We start from the raw sequence: 22,791 nt of genomic DNA, 5'->3' as shown, positions 1-22,791 counted from the left end.
CATCATTATGTATGTTATCTGTAGACTTTTGATAGATGTCCTTTATCAGGTTGAGGAAGTTGCCCTCTATTCGGTCTGTTAAGGAATGGATGTTGGGTTTTGTGAAATGCCTTTTCTGCATCTGATGGTTTCTTAATTTGTTACTAAGCTGAATTATATTAATTTTTGACTATAAACCAACCATACATTTCTGAGATAAACCCTGACTCACATTGTATTTTCCTTTTAATATGTTTTTGGATTTTATTTGCTAAAATTTTGTTTAGCATTTTTGCATATATATTCACAAGGATATTGGTGTTTAGTTTTCCTTTCTTTTATTATCTAGTTTTGATGTTAGAGGAGAGCTGGGCTCATAGAGTCAATCGGCAGCATTCTTTCATCTTCAGTTTTTTCGAGTTTGATGAATTCATGTCTTCCTTAGTTTTAATATTATGTATTCCTTAAATATTTGGTACAATTCACAGTAAAGCTGGATCTTGAGTTTTACTTTGTGGGAAGGTTTTTAACAGTAATTCCATTTGGTAATAGTGTTAATCTGGTTATATATTTCTTAAGTGAATTTAGGTAATTTATGTCTTTCAACTTTTCCATTTCATCTGAGTTGTTGAATTTATTAGCATAAAGATATTCATAGTATTTCTCTATTATCCCTATAATAGCTGTAGACAGTCTGCAGCAATGCCACTTTTTCACTCCTGATATTGGCGATTTGTCTTCTCTATTTCCTTTCTAATCAGCCTGGCTAGAGGCTTATCAGTTTTAAAGATAATTCTTCATTTTTGAAGTCCAATACTGGCAAATTGAGTCTATTGTGCTAAAATCATACCCCACCAAAGAAAACGTGGTACACAGGAAGCAGTCTATTGATGTTTGTTAAATGAACCAGTGAATGAAAAAAAAAACCAAAACACTGATTTGTGCATGTTAAGCCCTTTTAATATTATTACTCTCTTTTAGACATTACCCATTTCCTTACCTCTTACTTACGTCATTTAGTACTAATAATATGTAACTCAGCAAAACTGCCAGAGGCTAGGTTAAATGCTTGACAGTGTGTTCCAAGATGAGGCTAGAGAGAGGTGAGGCAGGTGACTGGCATTGTAGAGGGAAGAAACCTTGAGACAATGGAGAAAACAGATGGAAGCTGAAGACACAGTGAATCAGAAAGTGTAATAAAACTATAAGGCAGGATTCTTTGACTATTAAACTAGCAACTTATACAGGATGAGAGTATAAACTCTAATAACAAGAAATGAAGATCACATAAAATCTTAATTCAGGAGTGACTACTCAAAGTTGTTAACAGTAAAATTTTCAATTTAATAGCATCAGTACTTGAAAAAGGTATTTGAGAAATGTTCAGATATTAGAGGAAAAGGTTACATAAATTAGCTTAGTTAAATAATGAAAAATAGGATTTCTGTTTATACTCAATGTTGAGAAATTATATACTGGGCCTATTTTACCTGTGTTAGCAGGAAGATCTTAAGATTTCTGGTCAGATGAAGGAACCTCAAAAGTGTCATAACATATTTTGATGGGAAAAAGCACAAATCTCTCCTTCCTTTCACCAGGCTAAAAAAACACCAACTTGATTAACCTGAGTTCTGAACTAGCCAACCACAGACCTTGGGTTTGGGTTTGCATGGTCCTATGCTTTAGAAGATTGTTTTACATTCAGCCTGCACACATTTAAAGGATACACTTTCATTAATTTTCACATATGTGTACACCCATGAAATCATTTTAACAAGAAAGATAATGAATACAACCATAACCACCAGATGTCTCCTTGGCCCCTTTATAATCTCTTCCTCCCAGCTCACCCACTCCACAGCCCCTACAAAGTTTCTAAGAACCCAGTGATTTGCTGTTTTGTCACTATAGATTAATATACATATTTTTTAGAATGAATCATAAACTATGTATTCTTTGTTGACTGACTTCTTTCACCCAGCTTGATTGAGTCAACTAATTTGTTGCCTGTCTCATCTATTTCATTTTACTGCTGAGCTGTTTTCCATTGTATGGATATGCAATAATTTATTAATCTATTCACCAGCTGATAGATATTTGGGTTATTTCAAGTTTTTGTTACTTTGTATGGACATGCTTTCATTTCTCTTGGGTAAGTTTCTAAGAATGGAATGGCTGGGTCATATGCTTAAATTCTTAATAAACTGTTGAAATTTTTCCAAAGTAGTTGTACCACTTTGTATTCTCAAATAGCAGGGAGTAAGAGTTTGAGTTCTTCTGCATCCACCCCAACACTTGGTATGGTTAAGGAGAACTTATGGGGTCTGAAATTCTCCTTAATAAGATTTATAAGCTGAGGATGGGCAAATCACTTTACCTTTCTAAATATCACAACTATTAGAACTGCTAAAAAACCAAAACACCTGACAATATCCAGTACTGGCAAGGATTTAGTGCAACTGAAATTTGTGTGTTGCTGGTGGAAATGCAAAATGGTAGTCATACAAAACTTACTCTTAGGTGCTTACCCAAGAGAAATGAAAACTTATGCTCAAACAAAAACCTGTATGTGTATATTTATAGTGGCTTTATTCATAATTATTCAATGTCTTGTCATAGAGAAGTTTTTAATTTTAATGCAGTTTTTTGAGTGCAGGTTTGGATAAGGATCAAAGAGAATTTCTAAGAGCAGTTAACTGTTGATGGTAAAGGTGTCCTATCAAAGGAATACTACCAGTTAAGTCTGTGTTCATAACTGCCTTAAACTAGCTCTATTATAGGGCTAATTGTGGAGATAATGACTGCATCACTGAAACTGTTCATTTGAATTTCAGATAAACAAACATAATTTTTACGTGTGCTGTGTGTAGTCGCTAAGTCTCTTTGCAACCCTATGGACTGCAGCTCGCCAGGCTCCTCTGTCCATAGGGATTCTCCAGGCAAGAATACTGGAGTGGGTTGCCATGCCCTTCTCCAGAGGATCTTCCCAACCCAGGGATCGAACCCAGGTCTCCCACATTGCAGGCGAATTCTTTACTGACTGAACCACTAGGGAAGCCCATGAGATGTACTAAAAAGTGATTTGAATCAGATTGTCTGATTTAATGTAACTTATCCTTGAGAAGAAATCCAGTTATTTATTATGTAGAGTACTCATTTATTCTATCTACATGGAAGCTTCTTAAGTTTTTCAAAAGTAGAACATTTCAAGGTGAATTTTGTGTGGTGCAAATTATAGAATGATGATGACTTCATAATTATGTTAATTACAAATTCCAAAATTAGAAACACTGCTCTTCTTATTCTGTTTAAAATCTTTCAGTATTTACTAATGATGAATGCTATGACATACTGTAGTTTTCCTGTAATGGCATAAAAATTGGTAACTATATGAGAGTAGTGGAAAAGGAAAGACGAAACAAGGAGAAGAGGAAAAAGAATTCATCAGCTTAAGGTTATTTTTTGGAGATTAGACTGCTGAACAAGTTTTACACTTCTCAAATATTATTTTTAAATCACTTTATGAAAAGAACACCAAAGACAACTTTTAAATGTCTGACTTTGTGCATAAGCATCATTAGTAAAAATACAATGGCAATTCAAATCTTAAGTAAACACAGTTTTGACCATTTTACTACATATTAGGTGCTGGACCAGGTACTTTGTGGGATACCCCTGTGACTGAGGAGTCCTTAGGGAACTACACATCTAGTAAGGTAGAAAGACACACGCATAAACAAATGTAATGTACAAGATAAGTTGTCAAGAAAATACTAAAGATTGAATATGTTATAAGAGCATAAAGGACAGTGATATTCTGGGGGTGGTTAAGAAGTCAGCAAAGGCTTCCTGCAAAAGTGGCTTTTAAAATAGTTCTGAATATGTAGGGATGAGAGTTGTGGGGGGAACAGAAGCAGCAAGAGGCAGAGATGGGCAAGTATATAAGACTTGGGCAGTGCCTAAATACCTCTGCTTGACCTGGCTCCTGCCTCTTCTGCTTCAGCTCTGTTCTTAGCACCAACTTCTCCTCAATGTGCCTGAGCATTTTACTTTCCATATTTCTCCTCCTATTTGTCTAACCAATTTATAATCCTCACTGGGGCTCAGTTTGCTTTCTCTGCAAAGCCTCCCCAGATGACGTTCACACTAGTTGGACTCTGTATCATTTTTCTGATGGCACGTCATAACTTCATATGATAATCAGGCCAATAGATAAGAATTACATAGCCTAACTGTTTAACATAGAGCTCATTAGATTATGCAGTCCACAAATACAGGGGCCTTTTTCTGTCATGTTCACTGTTTTGTCTCCTGGGCCTTAGCACAATTCCTGGGACATCAAAGATACCCAATAAATTGTTGATGAATGAATTCAAATAATTGTTTTTATGTGTGGTTGAATTCAGAGCTTCAAAATGCTTACATGATGCTGATAGCTATGTTATACTACAGGGCTTATAAGAAAGGTATATAAAGAAATTAATAGCACAATGCATAAAGATTTCCAATTTTAAGTAGATCTGTAGAAGACAGAGCATGTAATGTGATAAATACAAATATCTTAGTGAAGAACAGGAAAACCAGAAATTTTACAGTAAAAGCACACCTGGAATATTAAATCAGAAATCTCCATAATCTTCAAAAAAGTTGATTTTATAGATAGCACCTTTCACTTTACATATTAAAGAGTAGCTTTATTTTTTTAGTCATGTAGAAGAGCTATCTACTCAAAGGTTAGCTAATTTCAAAATATGGTGAATGTGTGAATTTAATACCTCATCAATACTCTTTCAAAATTCAATTACTTTCATAGTCCTTTCCGGCCACTGGCCCCAATAAAAAGATTTTAACAGTGTTCATGTACCCATTCAGTGAATATATAATTTTGCTCTCTGTAGCAAGGTCTCAATACTTCATTACCAGATTTATAATGATTAGAAAGGACAATATTCAAGCTGATAAATCATTAAAATATCTAATGTATGAATATAAGGTTGCCTCTTGGTTCCAACTGTATTAGAATGACACAGTTTTAAGATTTTTATAATTAAGTACTAGAAATATTTAATTGTAGAGACTGAAGAATATATAGAATATATTGAATATGCTTTGTTTTGTGAAGTCTGACTTTCCAACTGTGAGTTACTGGCACTTGGAGAAAAAAAACAATCACTTAAATGAAAACTGAAAATATAAAGCCTATGTTTAAAACATGGCCTTTATTAATACTGCCCACTGAGCTCCATTTTTATTTTACATTGAAATACTTCTGCTTTGCAAAGAAAAGACAGAAAAGTGCATTTTACAAGAGTACTTTTTTGTTTTTAATTCTCTGCGAAAATGGAAGGAATCTGAATCACAAGTTCACAATGTGGTAAAATGAAATTAAGAAACAATGATTTCAGTAATGCTATGCCATCACTAGTGTCTGGCTCTGACTTTGTTCTTGTAAATCAGATCCTGATATACAGTCTAGAGCATCTAGGTTATTACTCTACAGCATATTAAACACAGAAAAGGGGGTTTAAAAAAAACCCCTTTCAATGTACAAACATGAATTTAAAAACTGATTTTAAAAAATCACCTTTTTACATAATGTATATGGCAAAAATGCTTTAAGTACATGATTTTGGAAGAATTATTTACAAAATGTATCAGTCTGTGAAACAATTCACAAACAAAGCATACATAATTGCTTTACTTAATTGTTGCATCTCAACTTTGGGAGATATAAATTTATTCGGCAGTATAGCAAACATAAAAACGGTGACAAAATATTTTAAGGGCAACCAAAAATTTGATCCTCAAAATGGTTTAAATACTAGGACTGCCAAAGTTTCTAAACAAGGACATACTTTAATGATCCAGATGCCCATTTATATAGTTCTACACTGTTTGAAGGACTGAGACAGATTCCCTTCAATACAGGCAAAGCTGCTGGATGCAACCTCCTGTAAAAGGGACAGCTGAGAGCTATTGTCATTTGAAGAGTGAATTAACCTAGAATTTTCTTTTTTTCAATTTTATTAATATTTTAAAAAATACATAAAAATACAACATCCAATGTCTGAATAAATATATTTAACAAGTTGCAAGATAATACCTTATTTTACACAAAATTTTCAGCTTTAGAAATCTTGTTAAATAACTTCATTGTTGTTATATATTTCATTTTTGTTTTTTGTAACAAAATAAAAACTCTGAAATTACATAGAAAAAAGACAAAATATTTTTGTCAAGGGATAAGATAGTCCACTGAAAACTTATTCACAATTCCACTGTAAACATTAATAAACATTAAAATATTTGCATAATTGTGTGCTCAAAAATCCTATAAAAAGTGGAAGACTTATTACAACTGTAGTTTTCAGTCAACTACACTTCCTTTCACAATTTATTTTGTCCCATTTACACCTTAAACCTGGGCACACTGCTGAACATATACTTTGGCAGTTCTAAATAGCAAGTGCTTCCACAAAAATAATAAAACCAACAACAACAATTAAAAAGAACACAACATAAACCCCCTACTCACCAAGTGTTCAAATACATCTCAGTGAAAGTGCAGCAGTAACTATTTAGCTGGATAATATTTTGATGTTTATCATGTGCACTTGCTTGTCTATGATTTCTGTAACACCTGAAAGCTTTATTATATAATTTCAAATTTGCTAAGTGCCCTTTTTCTATCTTCACAAGAAAAAATGAAAAAAAAAATTATAGAGGAAAAATTATGACAAATGTGGCAGGCTGCCTAAACTTCAGTTACTAATCAGCTTCTTTTTTGCAACAGAAAAAAAGAAAAGAGAAGGGAGTAGATACAATCCAGCCTTGAAAAGTGTACAGGATATACTTAGCAATGTCAAACCAGTTGAGTGCTTTCTGTGGTTGTATTTCGGGGTTTGGGGATTTATGTCCATGGCAGCAAACTGCTGGGAAGGCAGAGAAAACGTTTATCACCTGCATTCTACAGCAAGTACGTTTTGTGGGGGAGATGAGGAAGAGGGACTCATTCCAGTGTCCGATGAAGCAGATGACATGGAGGCTCCGGCATGAGACACTGTGGAATCAAACAAGTTACATTAGACTGGAAAACTATCACACACAGATACCCAACCACTGGCAAATTAGAAATAAATTTCTTAAACATTATTCACTTCCATTATAGTCCTCTCAAATGGTGCATGAAGGAATTAACAGCAGCAAAAATTTTGTTTGGCTTAACTGAGTGGAATCAGTCTCTGCTGCTGCTGCTGCTGCTAAGTCGCTTCAGTCATGTCCGACTCTATGCGACCCCAGAGACGGCAGCCCACGAGGCTCCCCCGTCCCTGGGATTCTCCAGGCAAGAACCCTGGAGTGAGTTGCCATTTCCTTCTCCAATGCACGAAAGTGAAAACTGAAAGTAAAGTCGCTCAGTCATGTCCGACCCTCAGCGACCCCATGGACTGCAGCCTTCCAAGCTCTCCTGTCCATGGGATTTGCCAGGCAAGAGCACTGGAGTGGGGTGTCATTGCCTTCTCCGAATCAGTCTCTAATCACTAAGTGACTGAGTTCAAAAAGGCACCATAAAATATAAAGACTAGGTATAAACTCTTAAATCCCTACTTGAAAGATCCCTGAAAGAAAATCACCTTTGTCTCCAAATCAGAAACAAGATCAACCTGAGGTTAGGTTTTCACTGTAGCAAATTCCTGCCTGTCTCTGGGTTAAAGGACCCTAAAAGAATTCCCCATCCTAGAAAATACCTTGTAATCAGCTAACCATTGGCTTCCTATCTTTATCCTGTCCCAATATACCAGATGGAAGCAAAGAGCAGTAATCTAGATCAGGTATCAGAATCATGGGATCAGGATGGAACTGTGGCTGAGTGACTAGAAAAAGTGCCCCAAGTGACTTTGACGTAACACTCCAGAAGCATGGATTAAAGATCACTATTCTATGCATCAGCTGCTTTGCCATTTTTTAGTTTACACTTCTTTGCAGAGCTCTATCTTTTGCAAATCTTTGCTCAATTATTCCTATTTTACTTGAAGTTTTAATTTTTATTTAGGTAAGTTTTAATTTTTATTTTATTTATTATTTTATTTTTATTTATTTTATTTAATTTTTATTTATTTAATTATTTATTAGGTATTTATTTATTTATTTTATTTATTTATTTAATTTTTATTTACCTCCCTCAGTGTGTGTACTGTCAATATATTTAACTCATTACTACAAATTCCAATATGTATGCTAGAAGTCACTCAATGTCTCACTTTAATAACTCACTTCACACACACACAAATTAAAAAAATCAAAAAAGGGAAGAAGACCGTAAGAAAATTATATTCTTGGTTGTCTGAAACTTATATGACCTTTAGGAAACTCAAAGCAACTGAAAGTTCTCTAAAGAAAGTTCCATTTGTTGATTTGTTCTTCTTGTGTTTAAAAATTCTGTAAAGACTTCTTGCTATTTAGTTTTTCAAAAGGACAAACAAAGCAAGTCAGTCTCTTTCCTTTTGCTCCACTGTATTTCCAGGAATTGAGAACTGCTGGACTTGGAGTTGAATGCTTCAAGACTACATATGATACAGGCCATTCTATCAGTAATTCATTCCTTAAGAGCCATAGATAGAAAACTTCTCTAGAGATGGGCAAGCCTATCAGGTAATTTACTTTTTTTTTTTTTTCTTTAGGGACATCCCTCCTAGAGCCCTCCCCTACTGTTCTATCCTATTTCTGAAATAGCCACTTTGTAGGCTTGCTATGAAGTAGTCATTCTAGGGCTTCCCCTCACCATCATCTTGAGATTTTCCTTATTGTTTTCCTGTTGGATTCCTTCTTTGCTGGATCTCATGTTATTTTCATAACTTGGCTTCTAGTTTTAATGACACCATCGAGAAATCTGATATGAGAAATCTGATGCTGTTCTGAGGCCCATCTTTTTGTATGTACCTTTATATGGTAAAAGGCTTCCCAGGTGGTGCTAGTGGTAAAGAACCCACCTGCCAATGCAGGAGATGTACGAGACGTGGGTTCAATCCCTGAGTCGGGAAGATCCCCTGGAGAAGGAAATGGCTACCCTCTCCAGTATTCTTGCCTGGAAAATCCTACGGGCAGAGAAGCCTGGTGGGCTACAGTTCTACAGGGTTGCAAAGAGTCAGACATGACTGAGAGAATAACACATATATGGTAAGCTTTTAGAATCTTACCTTTATCCAAAGGGTTCTGAAGTTTCATAATTTGCTTTGGTGTGATTCCTGCTCACCCTCCCACCACAACCCCTCCCATTCTTTATGAGTCCTTTCAATCTTCTAATCCATCTCCTTCAGTTCTGGAAATTTTTCTTAGGTCTTTGATGACAACTTCCTCCTATGTTTATTCAGTGCTCTCTTTCTATAAAGCCTATGATTCAGAAGTTCAATCTGTACTTCCAGCCAGATCCTATACTTCTCTTATTCTCTCCTTTTATCTTTTTTACTTTTTACTGGTATTTCTCTAGCCTTGTTATCTAATCCTTCTTTTTATTTTTTATTCCTACCACCATATGTTTAAGAGATCCTTCATGTTCTCTGAATTTCATTAATAGTCTCATATTCTGGCTTCATGGAGAAGGAAATGGCAATCCACTCTAGTATTCTTTCCTGGAGAATCCCATGGACAGAGGAGCCTTGCAGGCTACAGTTCATGGGACCACAAGAGTCAGATACAACTTAACGACTAAACCACCACCACATTGTTGTTTCAAGACTGCAGTATCCTTCCTGTAACTCTGGATATTAATTATAGTTGTTTTTATATGGCATGTTCCAAGTTCTTTTTTGTTCTCATTTTCTATTTTGGTTTCTGTCTTTATGTAGGGGCTTTCCTCAAACATCTGATCTTCACTTCCATATTTAAGAGAAGGAGCATTGAGCTAATTGGAAGCTGTACATGAGTATGTCAGGCTTTTAAATGTTGGGCACTGTACACGTGGTGATTGGCAAGGAAGTTGCTTTTTGGTTCAGGACCCTCCAAATGCTGGTATCTGTTAGATCATTTCTTTTGGACTGACCAGTTTCTTTAGAGGAATCTTTCAGTCTCCTTCCAGGAATAACCATAAGCTTAGTTACCAGCTTTCAGAGGGCTAAGAAGATGAGATCTTTGTTTGGAAAAGGAATAGGAGTCTCATCATTCATTACTGGCAACTTTTACTCAAGCTCCGTCTTTTTGGTTTACCACTTAATACCACTTAACCCTCACCTTCAGCTATGGTTGGTTTCCTGAGTCTGTCTATAAGCCTGTTGATCTCTTCCAGCCTCCAATAACGTAACCTCCTGGGTTTGTTTTTTTTTTTGGCTAAAGCTAGGGGAAAAGGTAGTTTACTTCACAGGGTGGGATGAAAGGATCCAATTTCTCCTTCCATTTCAACCAGTCTCCCATTTTTCAGCCTCACACTTTACATTGCCTTCAGAGCTTTTCGGGGGGGGGTGATGTAGTATGAATTAGCTTCTCCTTGTTTTGTCCCACTACAAGGATAAACAAGCTTAGGTTTTTAGCATTCTCTCATGTGCTGACATACTGCTGACACTTCCTGTTGGCAACAGTCAATCTGCTGTCCCATTCTCTTGTCCTTGTGTGTATAGGGCTTTTAGTTTTCTTTATATTATTTTAGTGAGGCCTGGGCTTGGGGCTTGGGGCAGACATGAGCATGACAATGTTTAACTAAAGCCAATCCTATACATTTTTAAGGTTTAGCTTAGATGCTACTGTCTTTATGATTATATCAAAGTCATCTCTCCTTCCACCTATACTTGTGTATCACTCTTAGGACTCTCAACACACAGTTCCACTGGACAGTAAGACTTTGAGATAGAGGTCTGTATCTCATTCATCTCTGTACTTTCACGAAAGAAGGCCTGGCATATGGTATATGTGCATTAATGTTGTAGAGCTGAAATATCTTATGCAGTAGTTGTTTAGGAAATGCCTTACAATCCAAACAAGACAATCTCCTAGAGAAGAAGCCATATGCTTCTTTGTTTTGATGAACCCCATAATATATAATGCCTGTTAATAGGCAGTCAATAAAATGTCTGTTGAATAGTGAGAGATATTCAGAGGGAGCAAGCTCTTCTTGAGAACCCACCACATTTAGTAAAATCACACGTTTTGTAAAACAGCTCATAGTCCCTTTCAAAAGTCTCATTCTGGACTTCCCTGGTGGAGCAGTGGATTGGAGTCCACCTGCCAATGAAGGGGACACAGGTTGGGTTCAACCCTGGCCTGGAAGATTCCACATGCCACAGAGCAGCAAAGCCCATGCACCACAATTACTGAGCCTGTGAGCTGCAACTCCTGAAGCCCATGTGCCCTACAGCCTGTGCTCCACAACAGGAAAAGCCACCCGACTAAGAAGCCTGCACATCGCGATGAAGAGTGGTCCCCGCTCCTGGAAGTCAGAGAAAGCACACACAAAGCAAAGAAGACCCAGCACAGCCAAAAAATAAAAATAAATAATGTTTTAAAAAACATTAAAAAACCAAAAGCAAAAGTCTCATTCTGACTAATTCAGTTGTTGGCTCATTTCAACAACAGCAACAAAGAAGAAAACCTAGCAATCTAAAAATAATTTATATACTATATTCAAAAAGTGACAAGCCTAAATCTTCTAAAGTGATACGGTATATATTTGAAAAATAGAGAGAAGAAAAATTATAATCAAATTACCTTCTCTGTCTTTCTTTTTTAATCTTTTTCTCCTCCTGTCTATGGTTGCAACTTCAGACTTCAAAGACATGTAATATTTTCTGATTTCCTGTAGTTTTTCTTGGAGAAAAGAGATTCTCTCTGTACTGTTCATATTATCTAATTCATCTAAAAGGCAAAAAAACAGTTACTTTGGAATTAATTCTATAAGAAAAAAAATGGCAGTTCTTTCAAAACTCTGACTCATAAATCAACAAAAGCTTTAGTTTATTAAAACCTAACAGTACACTAAATAAGGTTCTATAAAAAGAGAAGACATTAAATTCAGGAATAAGATTTCTATATACATCCCAAATTTTCTTAACTAAACATATATTACTTAATGATATATCACTGAAATGATCAGAGAAGCACAAGAAAACATCCCACATACAGCATCTCTGATCTATAATTTTAGCTGTTCACCCATATAGTGTCTTTGTATTGATGTTTTAGTTATTTCCAATTGTCAGTACAAGAAAGGATGTTTAAGTTTCATCAATCTGTATAAATCATACATGTCTCATTTCATAACTAGAGACCTTTCTCCAGTGTTTATGAAGTTAACATGTAAGACACAGATTCTTTCATTTATGTTAAGTAATGATTATTGATAAGGCAATATTTAGGATACCTAAATAAATGAATTTGCTAATTATTATTCCTTGTTTTGACATTTTAACATATCACTTTTGACATCTGACATATCACTTTGTGATATACATTCAAGTTTTCTATAAGCATCTTACTGAGTTGAAAGCTCCACTTATATGTCCGAGGGGATGAATTCGGATGTTTTTCTTTCTGTTTATCTTTTTCTCCATCTTTGATGTGAGGGGATATCCTTGCAGGGGATCGTGCAAGCTTCTGTGGCTTAGATACACTAAGATGCTTTACTGGGGTACATTTACTTGAATTGTCTAGGACAGGAAGATCTTCACTATCACTGCTTTGTCCTATAAGAAGAAAAAGTTAACTCAGATTATAAATGATAAAAACTTTAAAAATGCAACAGACCCAGCAATTACACTTTTTGGTATCCTAAAGAAACAAATGCACAAAAGTGCTAAGTTTTATAACAATAAAAAGATGGAAATAACCTAAATACCCACCAAAAGGGAAATGGCTAAGAATTATATATTATTGTTGTTTTTCAGTTGCTAAGTCGTATCTGTTTGCAACCCGATGCAGGATGCCAGGCTTTCCTGTCCTTCCATCTCCTGGAGCTTGTTCAAACTCATGCCCATTGAGTCGGTGATACCATCCTCTGTTACCCCTTTCTTTTTTTGCCTTCAATCTTCCCGATGCTGGGGAAGGGTCTGGCATTAGGGTCTTTTCCAATGAGTCAGCTCTTCACATGAGGTGGCTAAAGTATTGGAGCTTTAGCTTCAGCAGCAGTCTTTTCAATGAATATTCGGGGTTGATTTCCTTTAGGACTGACTGGTTTTATCTCCTTGCTGTCCAGGTGACTCTCAACAGTCTTCTCCATACCACAGTTCAAAAGCATCAATTCTTCTACACTCTGCCTTCTCTATGGTTCAACTCTCACATCCAAACATGACTACTAGAAAAATCATAGCTTTGACTAGAAGGACCTTTATCAGCAAAGTGATGTCTCTGATTTTTAATATGTTTTCTAGGTTGGTCATAGCTTTTCTTCCAAGGAGCAAGCGTCTTTTAATTTCATAGCTGCAGTCACCATCTGCAGTGATTTCAGAGCCTGGGAAAATAAAATCTGCCACTGCTTCCACATTTTCCCCATCTATTTGCCATGAAATGATAGGACCGGATGGCAGGATCTTAGTTTTATGAATGGTGAGTTTTAAAGCGGCTTTTTCACTTTCCTCTTTCACCTTCATCAAGAGGCTCTTTAGTTCCTCTTTGCTTTCTGCCATTAGCGTGGTATTATCTGCATATCTGAGGTTGTTGGTACTTCTTCTGGCAATCTTGATTCCAGCTTGTGCTGCATCCAGCCCAGCATTTCACATGATGTACTCTGCTTATAAGTTAAATAAGCAGGGTGACAGTATACAGCCTTGACGTACTCCTTTTCCAATTTGGAACCAGTCTGTTGTTCCATGTCCAGTTCTTACTGTTGCTTCTTGACCTGCATACAGGTTTCTCAGGAGGCAGGTAAGGTAGTCTGGTATTCCCATCTCTTTTTGGAACAAAAATGACCAAATATCCAAAACATTATGAAATGATAAAGTTAAACAATAAGCATAGTATTGCCCTATATATGTTTAAAACAAAACATAAAAACAACCCAAAAGGGGACCAACCCAAACTATATATATGAAGAAGCACAAAATAAACACCCAGCTGTTAACATGTGTATAATAAAATGTGAGCAGATATTTGGTTCCAAGTCTGTATCCCTCCTCACCAAATCTGCACTGAGAGAGATGCTTTTGGTTTTCATTTAATAACAAATTAGAATTTTCTCTCAACTTTTCTGCTTTATTTCAAAGTCTACACCCTACTTGACCATATTTACTCTCAAAATCCAACTCTGCCTTCTACTAAAAAGGCAAAGTTGTGGGTTACACACCATATTTCCCAGCCCCTTCCCTACTGTATCTGTCCCTTTGGCACTTTTTCAGCCTCAAAAAGAGGAGACTGTTAATTCTGGGCAAACTACTATAATATCTTCAGCTATACTCTTGAAACCATTTATTCTCAGCATCTCTGAAACACCTCAATGTCATTTTATCTTTTCTTCTTTTATCAGAGTCTACCAACATACTTAAAGCTTTCCCACCCCTTAGAGAGAGAAGGAGGGAAGGAGAGGAAAACCTCCCCATTTGGCTGGTACCTCTTTCCTTCTCTTTAGGGTCAAATTTCATGAAAGAGAAATTCGTTGTTATCCTGATTTCCGTACCTTCTAATCCATCTCCTTCCCATGCTCTTATTAGGGCCCCTAACACTATTCACCAACTTCAATGAATACATTTTAATCCCACGTGAATATTCTATTGCATTTGAACCATCTTTCCTATTCAAACCAACAACTGTTTACTGATTTTCATTTATCTCTAATCTGCTTCTATTCTCCTCTTCCTGGCCCATTTAAAGGGATATGCCACATAATTCCACTCCTGGTCCTTTTTCCTCTCATTTTACAACCCTCACATAGCAGCTTTATCATCTTGTAATCCTTCAACAACTATCTTCTAAAACCAGACTCTTTTCGAAGCTCCTGAGCCTTATTTCCCTAATACTTGGTACTTCTAATACAACATTCCCTAAATTACTCTTCCAACAATCTGCTGCTACTCCTGTATGCCATATGTTAATTAACCAGTTCCTCATATCTTACTACTACTAATAGAGTCCTAGTGATTTTATGGGCTTCCCTGGCGGCTTAAATGGTAAAGAATCTACCCACAATGGAGACCCAGGTTTGATCTTGCATCAGGAAGATCCCCTGGAGAAAGAAATGGCTACACACTCCAGTATTCTTGGGTTTCCCAGGTGGCACTGGTGGTAAAGAACCTGCCTACCAATGCAAGAGACATAAGAGACACAGGTTCGATATCTGTATTGGGAACATCCTCTGAGGAAGAAATGGCAACCTGCTCCAATATTCTTGCCTGGAGAATCCCATGGACAGAGGAGGTGGGCAGGCTACAGTCCATGGGGTCACAAAGAGTTGGACAAGACTAAAGTGACTTAGTGCACACACACAGTGACTTTATGTCCTAATTCTCTTCATTCATCCCTTCTTTCACTGCCTCAGTTAAGCCAAAGATTATTTCCACAAAGAAAAACTGATCATCTCCTTTCTTTTTTCCTTTTTTAACTTTTTACTTGGAGACAATTTTCAAACTTACAAAAAAGATGAAGAATGGTTACTAAAAAATGTTTTTCTGCCATTTGAGGATAACTTGCCCTGCCATATTTGAGTACCTTATAGTGTTTATGTCTTATAAATGAGAACATTCTCCTTGTTTTAGTTATCTACAAATTAGCCAAAACTTAGCAGTTTAAAACTACAAATGTTTAGTATCTCACATGGCTTCTGAGGGTCAGAATCTGGAAGCATCGTGGCTTTGTGGCCTGGCTCAGGGAATCTTGTGGGGTTGCTGCCAAGCTTTTAGCCCAGGCTCTGGTCTCTGAAGACCTGACTGGAGCTGAATGATATGCTCCAGGATGGCTCACTCACATGGCTGTTAGTGAGCATCAGGAAGCCTCAGTTCTTGCTGGCTGTAGGAAGGATATGCTTGGTTCCTCACCATGTGCGCCTCTCCATACACTGCTTGACTGTCCTCCCAACATGGCAGCTAACTTTCCCCAGAGCAACTGATCCAGAGGAAAGCAGAGAAGAATCTGTTGTGCCTTTTATGAGCTTCAAGTCATACTCCATCATGTCCACTCTATTTTACTAGTTAAAAGAAAGTGACTAAATACAGCCCATATCCAAAATGAAGGAACTGGGCTTTGCCTCTTGAAGAGAAGCATATCAACACATTTGTGGATGTGTTTTTAAATCCACCACACTCCTAAACAACCAGATATATTACTGTCATCTAATCCTCAGACTCCACACAAGTATCTCTGCTGCTGCTACTGCTACTGCTAAGTGACTTCAGTTGTGTCTGACTCTGTGCGACCCCATAGACGGCAGCCCACCAGGCTCCCCCGTCCCTGGGATTCTCCAGGCAAGAATACTGGAGTGGGTTGCCATTTCCTTCTCCAATGCATGAAAGTGAAAAGTGAAGTCGCTCAGTCGTGCCCGACTCTTAGTGACCCCATGGACTGCAGCCTACCAGGCTCCTCCATCCATGGGATTTTCCAGGCAAGAGTCCTGGAGTGGGGTGCCATCGCCTTCTCCGCAAGTATCTCTAGTTTGACCCAATAATGTTCTTTATACCAATAGTATCCAGGTGAGAATTATATACCTCATTTACTTGTCACATAAATCTCCTTCAATCTGGAATGGTTCCTCTTTGACTTTCATGACCCTGACAATTTTTAAAATTATAGCCCAATTATTCTACCGAGTATCCTTCAGTTTGAACTTGTTGCTGGGTCCTCATGATCACAGTCGGGTCATACGTCTTTGACAGGAATGTCGCAGAGGTGCACGACACTCTTCACGGTGCATCCCGTCAGGAGGCACATCACTTCACTTGATCCCGTTGCTGGTGGTGGTCATTTTGACTAAGGTAACGTCTGTCCATGCATCCACTGTAAACTCATTCATTTTCCCTTTGCAATTCCTGCTATCTTTCTAGTCTCATCGCCTATCACTCTTTCTCTATACTCCATACCTGTCTTGTTCAGCCATTAGCCACATCTGATTACTGAGTACTTGAAATACGGTTCAAAGGAATTTTTTTGAAATGCCCTTTGTCTTAAATAAATTATATGCTCCTTCCTTGGAATATGTATCTACCGTAGTCTAGTATTTCCATTTCAGACTTGTAGGAAGACATGTTTTGGATGTAAAATTATAATTTGTCAAATCAACCATGTTTTTTCCCACTATATCCCATAACTTAACTTTATTCTTTATTGTACATACATCTGTTTTCAGATGTATTTGAAAAAATTCTTCTGTTTTTCAAATTCTATTTGTTTTATTCTATTCTTCTTATTTTTTTCAAGATTTCCAAACATATTCCTCTAATATTAAACTGCATTACATAAGAAATGCAATAAGCATAAAAAATAACCACAGCTATCTCAGCTCTAAATAAAATTGACAAGCAAATTTTCAGATGAAAAACTAATGGAAAAATTGCTACTTTTCAGAACAGAATAAACCAAATTTAGTTTTAAGCTGACACAGATGATCAGGCCAAAAAACTGCTCAAAGTACTAACACCATACTAAAGCCAGTGTTGCAAAGCACCAACCTGCTCCATTCTTTTCATTTTTGGCTACAGCACTTGTTCGCTTTGGGGTTCGCTTCTGCTTTTTTGCCAGTAATCCACCAGTTCCATCACTTGGCCTTTTCTGACCTGAAATAAGTGGAAAGAGAAAATTAGAAAAAAAAATCAAGAGCAAGTATGTTTATTCATCTGCCTACATGAATTCCCATGTATATGTTTTTTAAAAAGGGTGGGGTAAAGAGGGAGCAGGGGAAGGAAGGAAGGAAAAAGAAGAAACACAGGAGAGGAGGAAGGGAAAAAGAGAAGGAAGGAAGGAGGGAGGGAAAGAAGAAGGAAGGGAAGAATGGTACTTAACAGATCAAAGCTCCTAAAACTCTTAGCATACTAATTTTGAATTTTAACATAAAGACTGATTTTCTCCCTAGGAAGTCCTTACCCTTCTCTCTGCTCTCTCTTTCTTGAACAATTATACTACAGGTACCAGAGGCAACACTGGCTTCAAAGCCATTTGCTGACTCCCTCTCACAGAGACCTTCTTGAGATTCTTCAGCAATACTGTCAACTTCAATAGTTATGTCACTCTCACTTTTTATACTTCGAGACTCATCTTGGCTGAGAGTAAGTGGTGACGCTACTGAAAAGTTATGCTGTGCTACAGGAGGTAGGGCAGGTGGAATAGAAACAAGAGAGTTAGATTCAGAGCTTTCAACTACTGCGTCCTCAATGCTGGTTTTCTCCTTTTCATCCAAATCATCCAAATCTACTTCATGGCAAACCAAGGTTTCTGGCCCAATCAGAGGCATTGCATCCTCTTCTTCCTTTAGCGGGGTATTTACAGTTTCTTCTGCTGGACCATCGAATTTTTCGTTAGTCAATTCTTGAACGCACTGGTTTGGCTCTGCTATTAATGATGGCATTCCTTCATTTTCTATTTCAAAGTGTTGTTCAAAATTTAAGTTTTTCACTCCCTCAGATGCAGTGCAATCACTGGTCCTTTCTTGAGATGTGCTAGATATGCTATTTGTCATTTCCATTCCATTCTCAATTCTTATTCTTTTCTCTGGTGATGACTGTCCCAGGATCTTTCGTTTCAACTTTTTTTCTTTTGCACATTGGTCAGTTTCATCTTCAGTAGCAGAAGAAAAGTTTTTACTGTCTAAAGAAGAAAATTCTGGACTCTGAGCATCAATATGAGGTTCAGTTCCTGCTTCATCCTGGGTAAATGATGAAATTTTTATAATTTCTAAAGAAAGATCTTTTGTCTTGCTTCGTCTTCCCTTTCCTTTAGGAGATTTTTCTGCATCTTTCTTAACTTCTTCTTGCTCCACTTTATTTCCTAAAATCTGTACTATTTGTTCATTCTCTCCAGCTTCTAACTTTAAGGTTTCTAAAGACTGCATTTGAGTCCTATCATTTTCTTTTAATATATGTGGAGCAGTCTTTGGATTTTCTTCATCTAGCTTATCATCATTTAAATTTTCATTTTTTTCTAATTCTTCTTTAACATCAGGAGAAAGTTCTTCATTCATCAAATTCTTTTCTAAAAGGTCTTCTGTTTCACTATCAGATGAACAGGAGTCTGCAAGAGAAAATATTATATTACACAAGTTTCTACTTAATTACCAATGTAATTTATAATAAAAATTCTGCCAAAGACAAAACTCTTAATCATGTACCTCTGAATACCTCCTTGTAGAAATTTCTCATATAAAATAAACCATATATTTGTGCCAAAAATGGGGGAGGGGAGATCTCAAATAAACTCCATGTGAAAATATATTACATAGAAAAATATTACTGTCTCAATTCTGTAAAAGAGTTCTTTTCCAATTTTTACTAGTATCATATTTAGGCTACAGTAACCCTTAGAAACGGAGAAGACAATGGCACCCTACTCCAGTACTCTTGCCTGGAAAATCCCATGGACGGAGGAGCCTGGTGGGCCGCAGTCCATGGGGTCGCTAGAGTCGGACTCGACTGAGCGACTTCATTTTCACTTTCACTTTTCACTTTCATGCACTGGAGAAGGGAATGGCACCCCACTCCAGTACTCTTGCCTGGAGAATCCCAGGGACGGGGGAGCCTGGTGGGCTGCCGTCTATGGGGTCGCACAGAGTCGGACACGACTGAAGCGACTTAGCAGCAGCAGCAGCAGCAGCAACCCTTAGAAAAATCAAAGGACTAGTACTGAAATATGAAGTTAACATATGAAGTGGTTTGATTTGAGAGGGTACTGATTAAAATCTGGAATGCCCATTTTATGTCCTTAGAAAGGAGTATGACATTCTACTTAATTTTGAAAAGATGTATAAAAATGAGAAGCTTGAATTCTCAAAAATGTAAATATTCCTCTGATTAAGAGAAAGGAAAGTATAGGCCAGTTACCTTTCTGCAAAAAAAAACCATTCTCTTTAAGTCAGAGAATTTTTTAAATAATAAATAATGTTATAGGATGATATAGAAGTTGTAAAATACAAGAATTCTGCCCACATGGTGCTCATATTTTACAGTGCAAAAAGGAAAGCTTAAATGTACTTTTTAAGTGAAAAAGTATGTAGTTTTATTTTATGGTTTTATCATATACAGAATTTAGAATTTTGTCTCAATTTTTTAAAAAGGTAGTTTTTCACTTTTATGAAGCAGTTTAACAAAAAAATGTATAATTTTGTAGGCTGTACATGTGCATGCTTCTAAGAGCATTTGCAACTTTGTGGAAATCTTGCATTTGTGTATTACGTCAGCCTTCCAGCAGATGGCAGTAAAGGGGAAGAAAGATGCCCTTTCTAACTTGCACAAAAGCTCCACATGGTGGATTCATGGCAATCCTGTGGTTCAGAAGTTTTCAAGGGAGGAAAATTCTTATGTGAACATTTTCTATATTTAACATTTCTTAAATTACATAGAAAACTATACAAAAGTAGAAACGTTGGAAAAAACGTAAATGCAGAATAAAATATGTTCACTTATATTCATCCCAAAACATGTGTCTACCACTTTAGTTTGTGCTCTCTTTGAAACAGTCTCAGCTTTACTGAAAGATCCTAGGTGAACAGCAATGGTGAAGATCCTAGATGAAGGCGATAGCAACCCACTCCAGTACCCTTGCCTGGAAAATCCCATGGACGGAGGAGCCTGGCGGGCTTCAGTCCATGGGGTCACTGAGAGTCGGGCGGGACTGAGCAACTTCACTTTCACTTTTCACTTTCATGCATTGGAGAAGGAAATGGCAACCCACTCCAGTGTTCTTGCCTGGAGAATCCCAGGGACAGAGGAGCCTAGTGGGCTGCCGTCTATGGGGTCGCACAGAGTCAGACAAGACTGAAGTGACTTAGCAGCAGCAGAACAGCAGTGGATTACAGGAGACACCAGTACATGCTTTGTAGGACAGGGTGGCATACTGGCTTGTCAACCCGTATTCTATTAAAATAGAATATTTCTCTGATATTGTCAAGAAAAGGTACTCCTAAGTAAGATATCACTGAATTTTAAATAAATAGGGTACAGCAAAATAAATATTTTGTTCAAATCAAATTTTGTAATTTAAATCATGTATTAAAAACTTAGATGACTTCCTACGAATCTCTCACACAACTGGTTTTATTATTTATATGATTGATTTTTTTTTTTTTAATCAACGATCCTCAAAATTGAGCACCTTCCATTCCATTTGACAGAGGTGAGCTGTCTGGCCTATTGCTTCGAGCACTTCTGGTACCTGATTTTCCGTCACTGTTTGCAGTCTTAGACAAACCATATGGCATGTTAGACGAAAGCGTAGATTTTAAAGGAGGTCGTCCCCGTTTTGACTTCTGCCTCTCCTCATCCCTCTTTTCATCCTTTTCACTGTCTTCTTTGTTCTAGGTTACAACAATAAAATGTATGAGAAATAGTACCTTTATGAAAAATAAATACTCTACTTTGCCAAGGAAAACTGTAACTGAAAAAGATCAGTTACATCAACTCGTAATCTGTAGTTATGGAAAAATTAAAATTAAATAGTTTTCTAATGTTTTGTACTTAAATGAGTATGATGTTCTACAACTTCAACACGGTAACACTGCAATTATATTGTGAAGGTCAGAGGCAGCACGTAAGAGAGCTATATACTATTCAGCTCTCCCCTTGTCTCTCACTATTTCCTGAGGAAAAGAAAGGTATGTCATCATCTCTACAGCAAAGGCTGAAAATTGAGGGTATGGATGAGGCTAGAACATATAGCCAATGTATGCTTTAAAACTTAGTACTAGCTTCCACAATTAAAAACCAGATTTTACTTTTTAAAAAATATACTTGTCTTGAGAGAAAAAAAAATTCTAAAATCTGGCAAGCCTGAGCCTGCATCCCACAGCAGAGTGGTTGGTTCCATCCTCTCTAGACGAGGGACATAACCTCTTCTTTGCCGGGCTCAGTCCTACTTTACCACTTTTCTAGAGAACCTCGTAAGCCTTTGCATTTGAAGCCTGTGCCCCAAGGGAAGCTGGTTTTTACCTTTTCTGAAATAGTGTGGAAATGTGTTCATATTTTTTACTTTTTAGCTTCTGGGCCTAAGGGGCAAACTCACAATTACTTTGAAAGACTCAAAATGATTATATGAGAAAACAAGTTTTATAAAAAACACAGTATTAATACAATATGAACAACTGTTATCTAAAGGATATAGCACCTGTATACATACTTTAGCTTTTTTCTTCTGTTTTTTCTTTGGTCCACCTTTGTCCAATGGCCAGATTATCCTGTCAGCCTTTACCCATTCATCATACCTTAAAATAAAGAATATATTTTAAAATTCACAAGAATACCTTATTTGAAATGTAGTCACCAAGTACAAACAACAGGACTGAAGAGGGCCGAGTTCTATGTCGGCAGAAAGGTGAAGGGCACGGGTGCTCACCTGCTGGCAGTATGTGTGCCAGGCACTGCACTGGGTGTTTTGGGTACCTGCCACCAACAGGGCACAGCAAGAGTTTATCAGGGCAGACAGGTTTAAGAGGGAGAATAGGGTAGGCAAACTAAATGGATTCAAGGCTGTTTGCACTGCCTTTTTCCCCACAACTCCCACTCATCTGAGCTTAATTAAATAAGCTGATTCTGTAACCAAATAATGCAAAACAAGTGAGATAAATTTAAACTTGTAGTATGATGAGTTCTAGATTAGTTTATGAAGTCCTTTTCAACTCTTTTCCTCCAGAACTCTCTCTAGCCTCCAGTATTTCTAAAAAAATTTTATTCTGAACTGTACACCTCTAAAACTGAAATTTCTTTTAGA

At 37.0% G+C, this 22,791-nt stretch overlaps 1 protein-coding gene across 5 annotated transcripts in view; it reads right to left on the bottom strand.

Moving 5' to 3' along the window:
* Positions 1-5,166: 5,166 nt before the first annotated feature.
* Positions 5,167-22,791, bottom strand: part of ARID4A (AT-rich interaction domain 4A) — a 62,316-nt gene continuing 44,691 nt past the window's right edge. For 3 of the 5 annotated variants that reach the window (XM_027554206.1, XM_027554204.1, XM_027554205.1), the window contains exons 18-24: positions 22,201-22,285; positions 21,181-21,382; positions 17,962-19,104; positions 17,550-17,654; positions 12,438-12,644; positions 11,671-11,817; positions 5,167-7,039 (exon numbers count right to left, since the gene is read on the bottom strand). In XM_027554206.1, the coding sequence (XP_027410007.1) occupies positions 6,936-7,039; positions 11,671-11,817; positions 12,438-12,644; positions 17,550-17,654; positions 17,962-19,104; positions 21,181-21,382; positions 22,201-22,285 (1,993 nt within the window). In that variant the 3' untranslated portion in view covers positions 5,167-6,935. The remainder of the gene's footprint in view (positions 7,040-11,670; positions 11,818-12,437; positions 12,645-17,549; positions 17,655-17,961; positions 19,105-21,180; positions 21,383-22,200; positions 22,286-22,791) is intronic. The other 2 variants (XM_027554208.1, XM_027554207.1) reach the window with 1 other exon arrangement.

Source organism: Bos indicus x Bos taurus, chromosome 10 (genome assembly GCF_003369695.1).
Source record: "Bos indicus x Bos taurus breed Angus x Brahman F1 hybrid chromosome 10, Bos_hybrid_MaternalHap_v2.0, whole genome shotgun sequence".
Lineage (NCBI taxonomy): Eukaryota > Metazoa > Chordata > Mammalia > Artiodactyla > Bovidae > Bos > Bos indicus x Bos taurus.
This window is presented reverse-complemented; position numbering and strand designations above follow the sequence as displayed.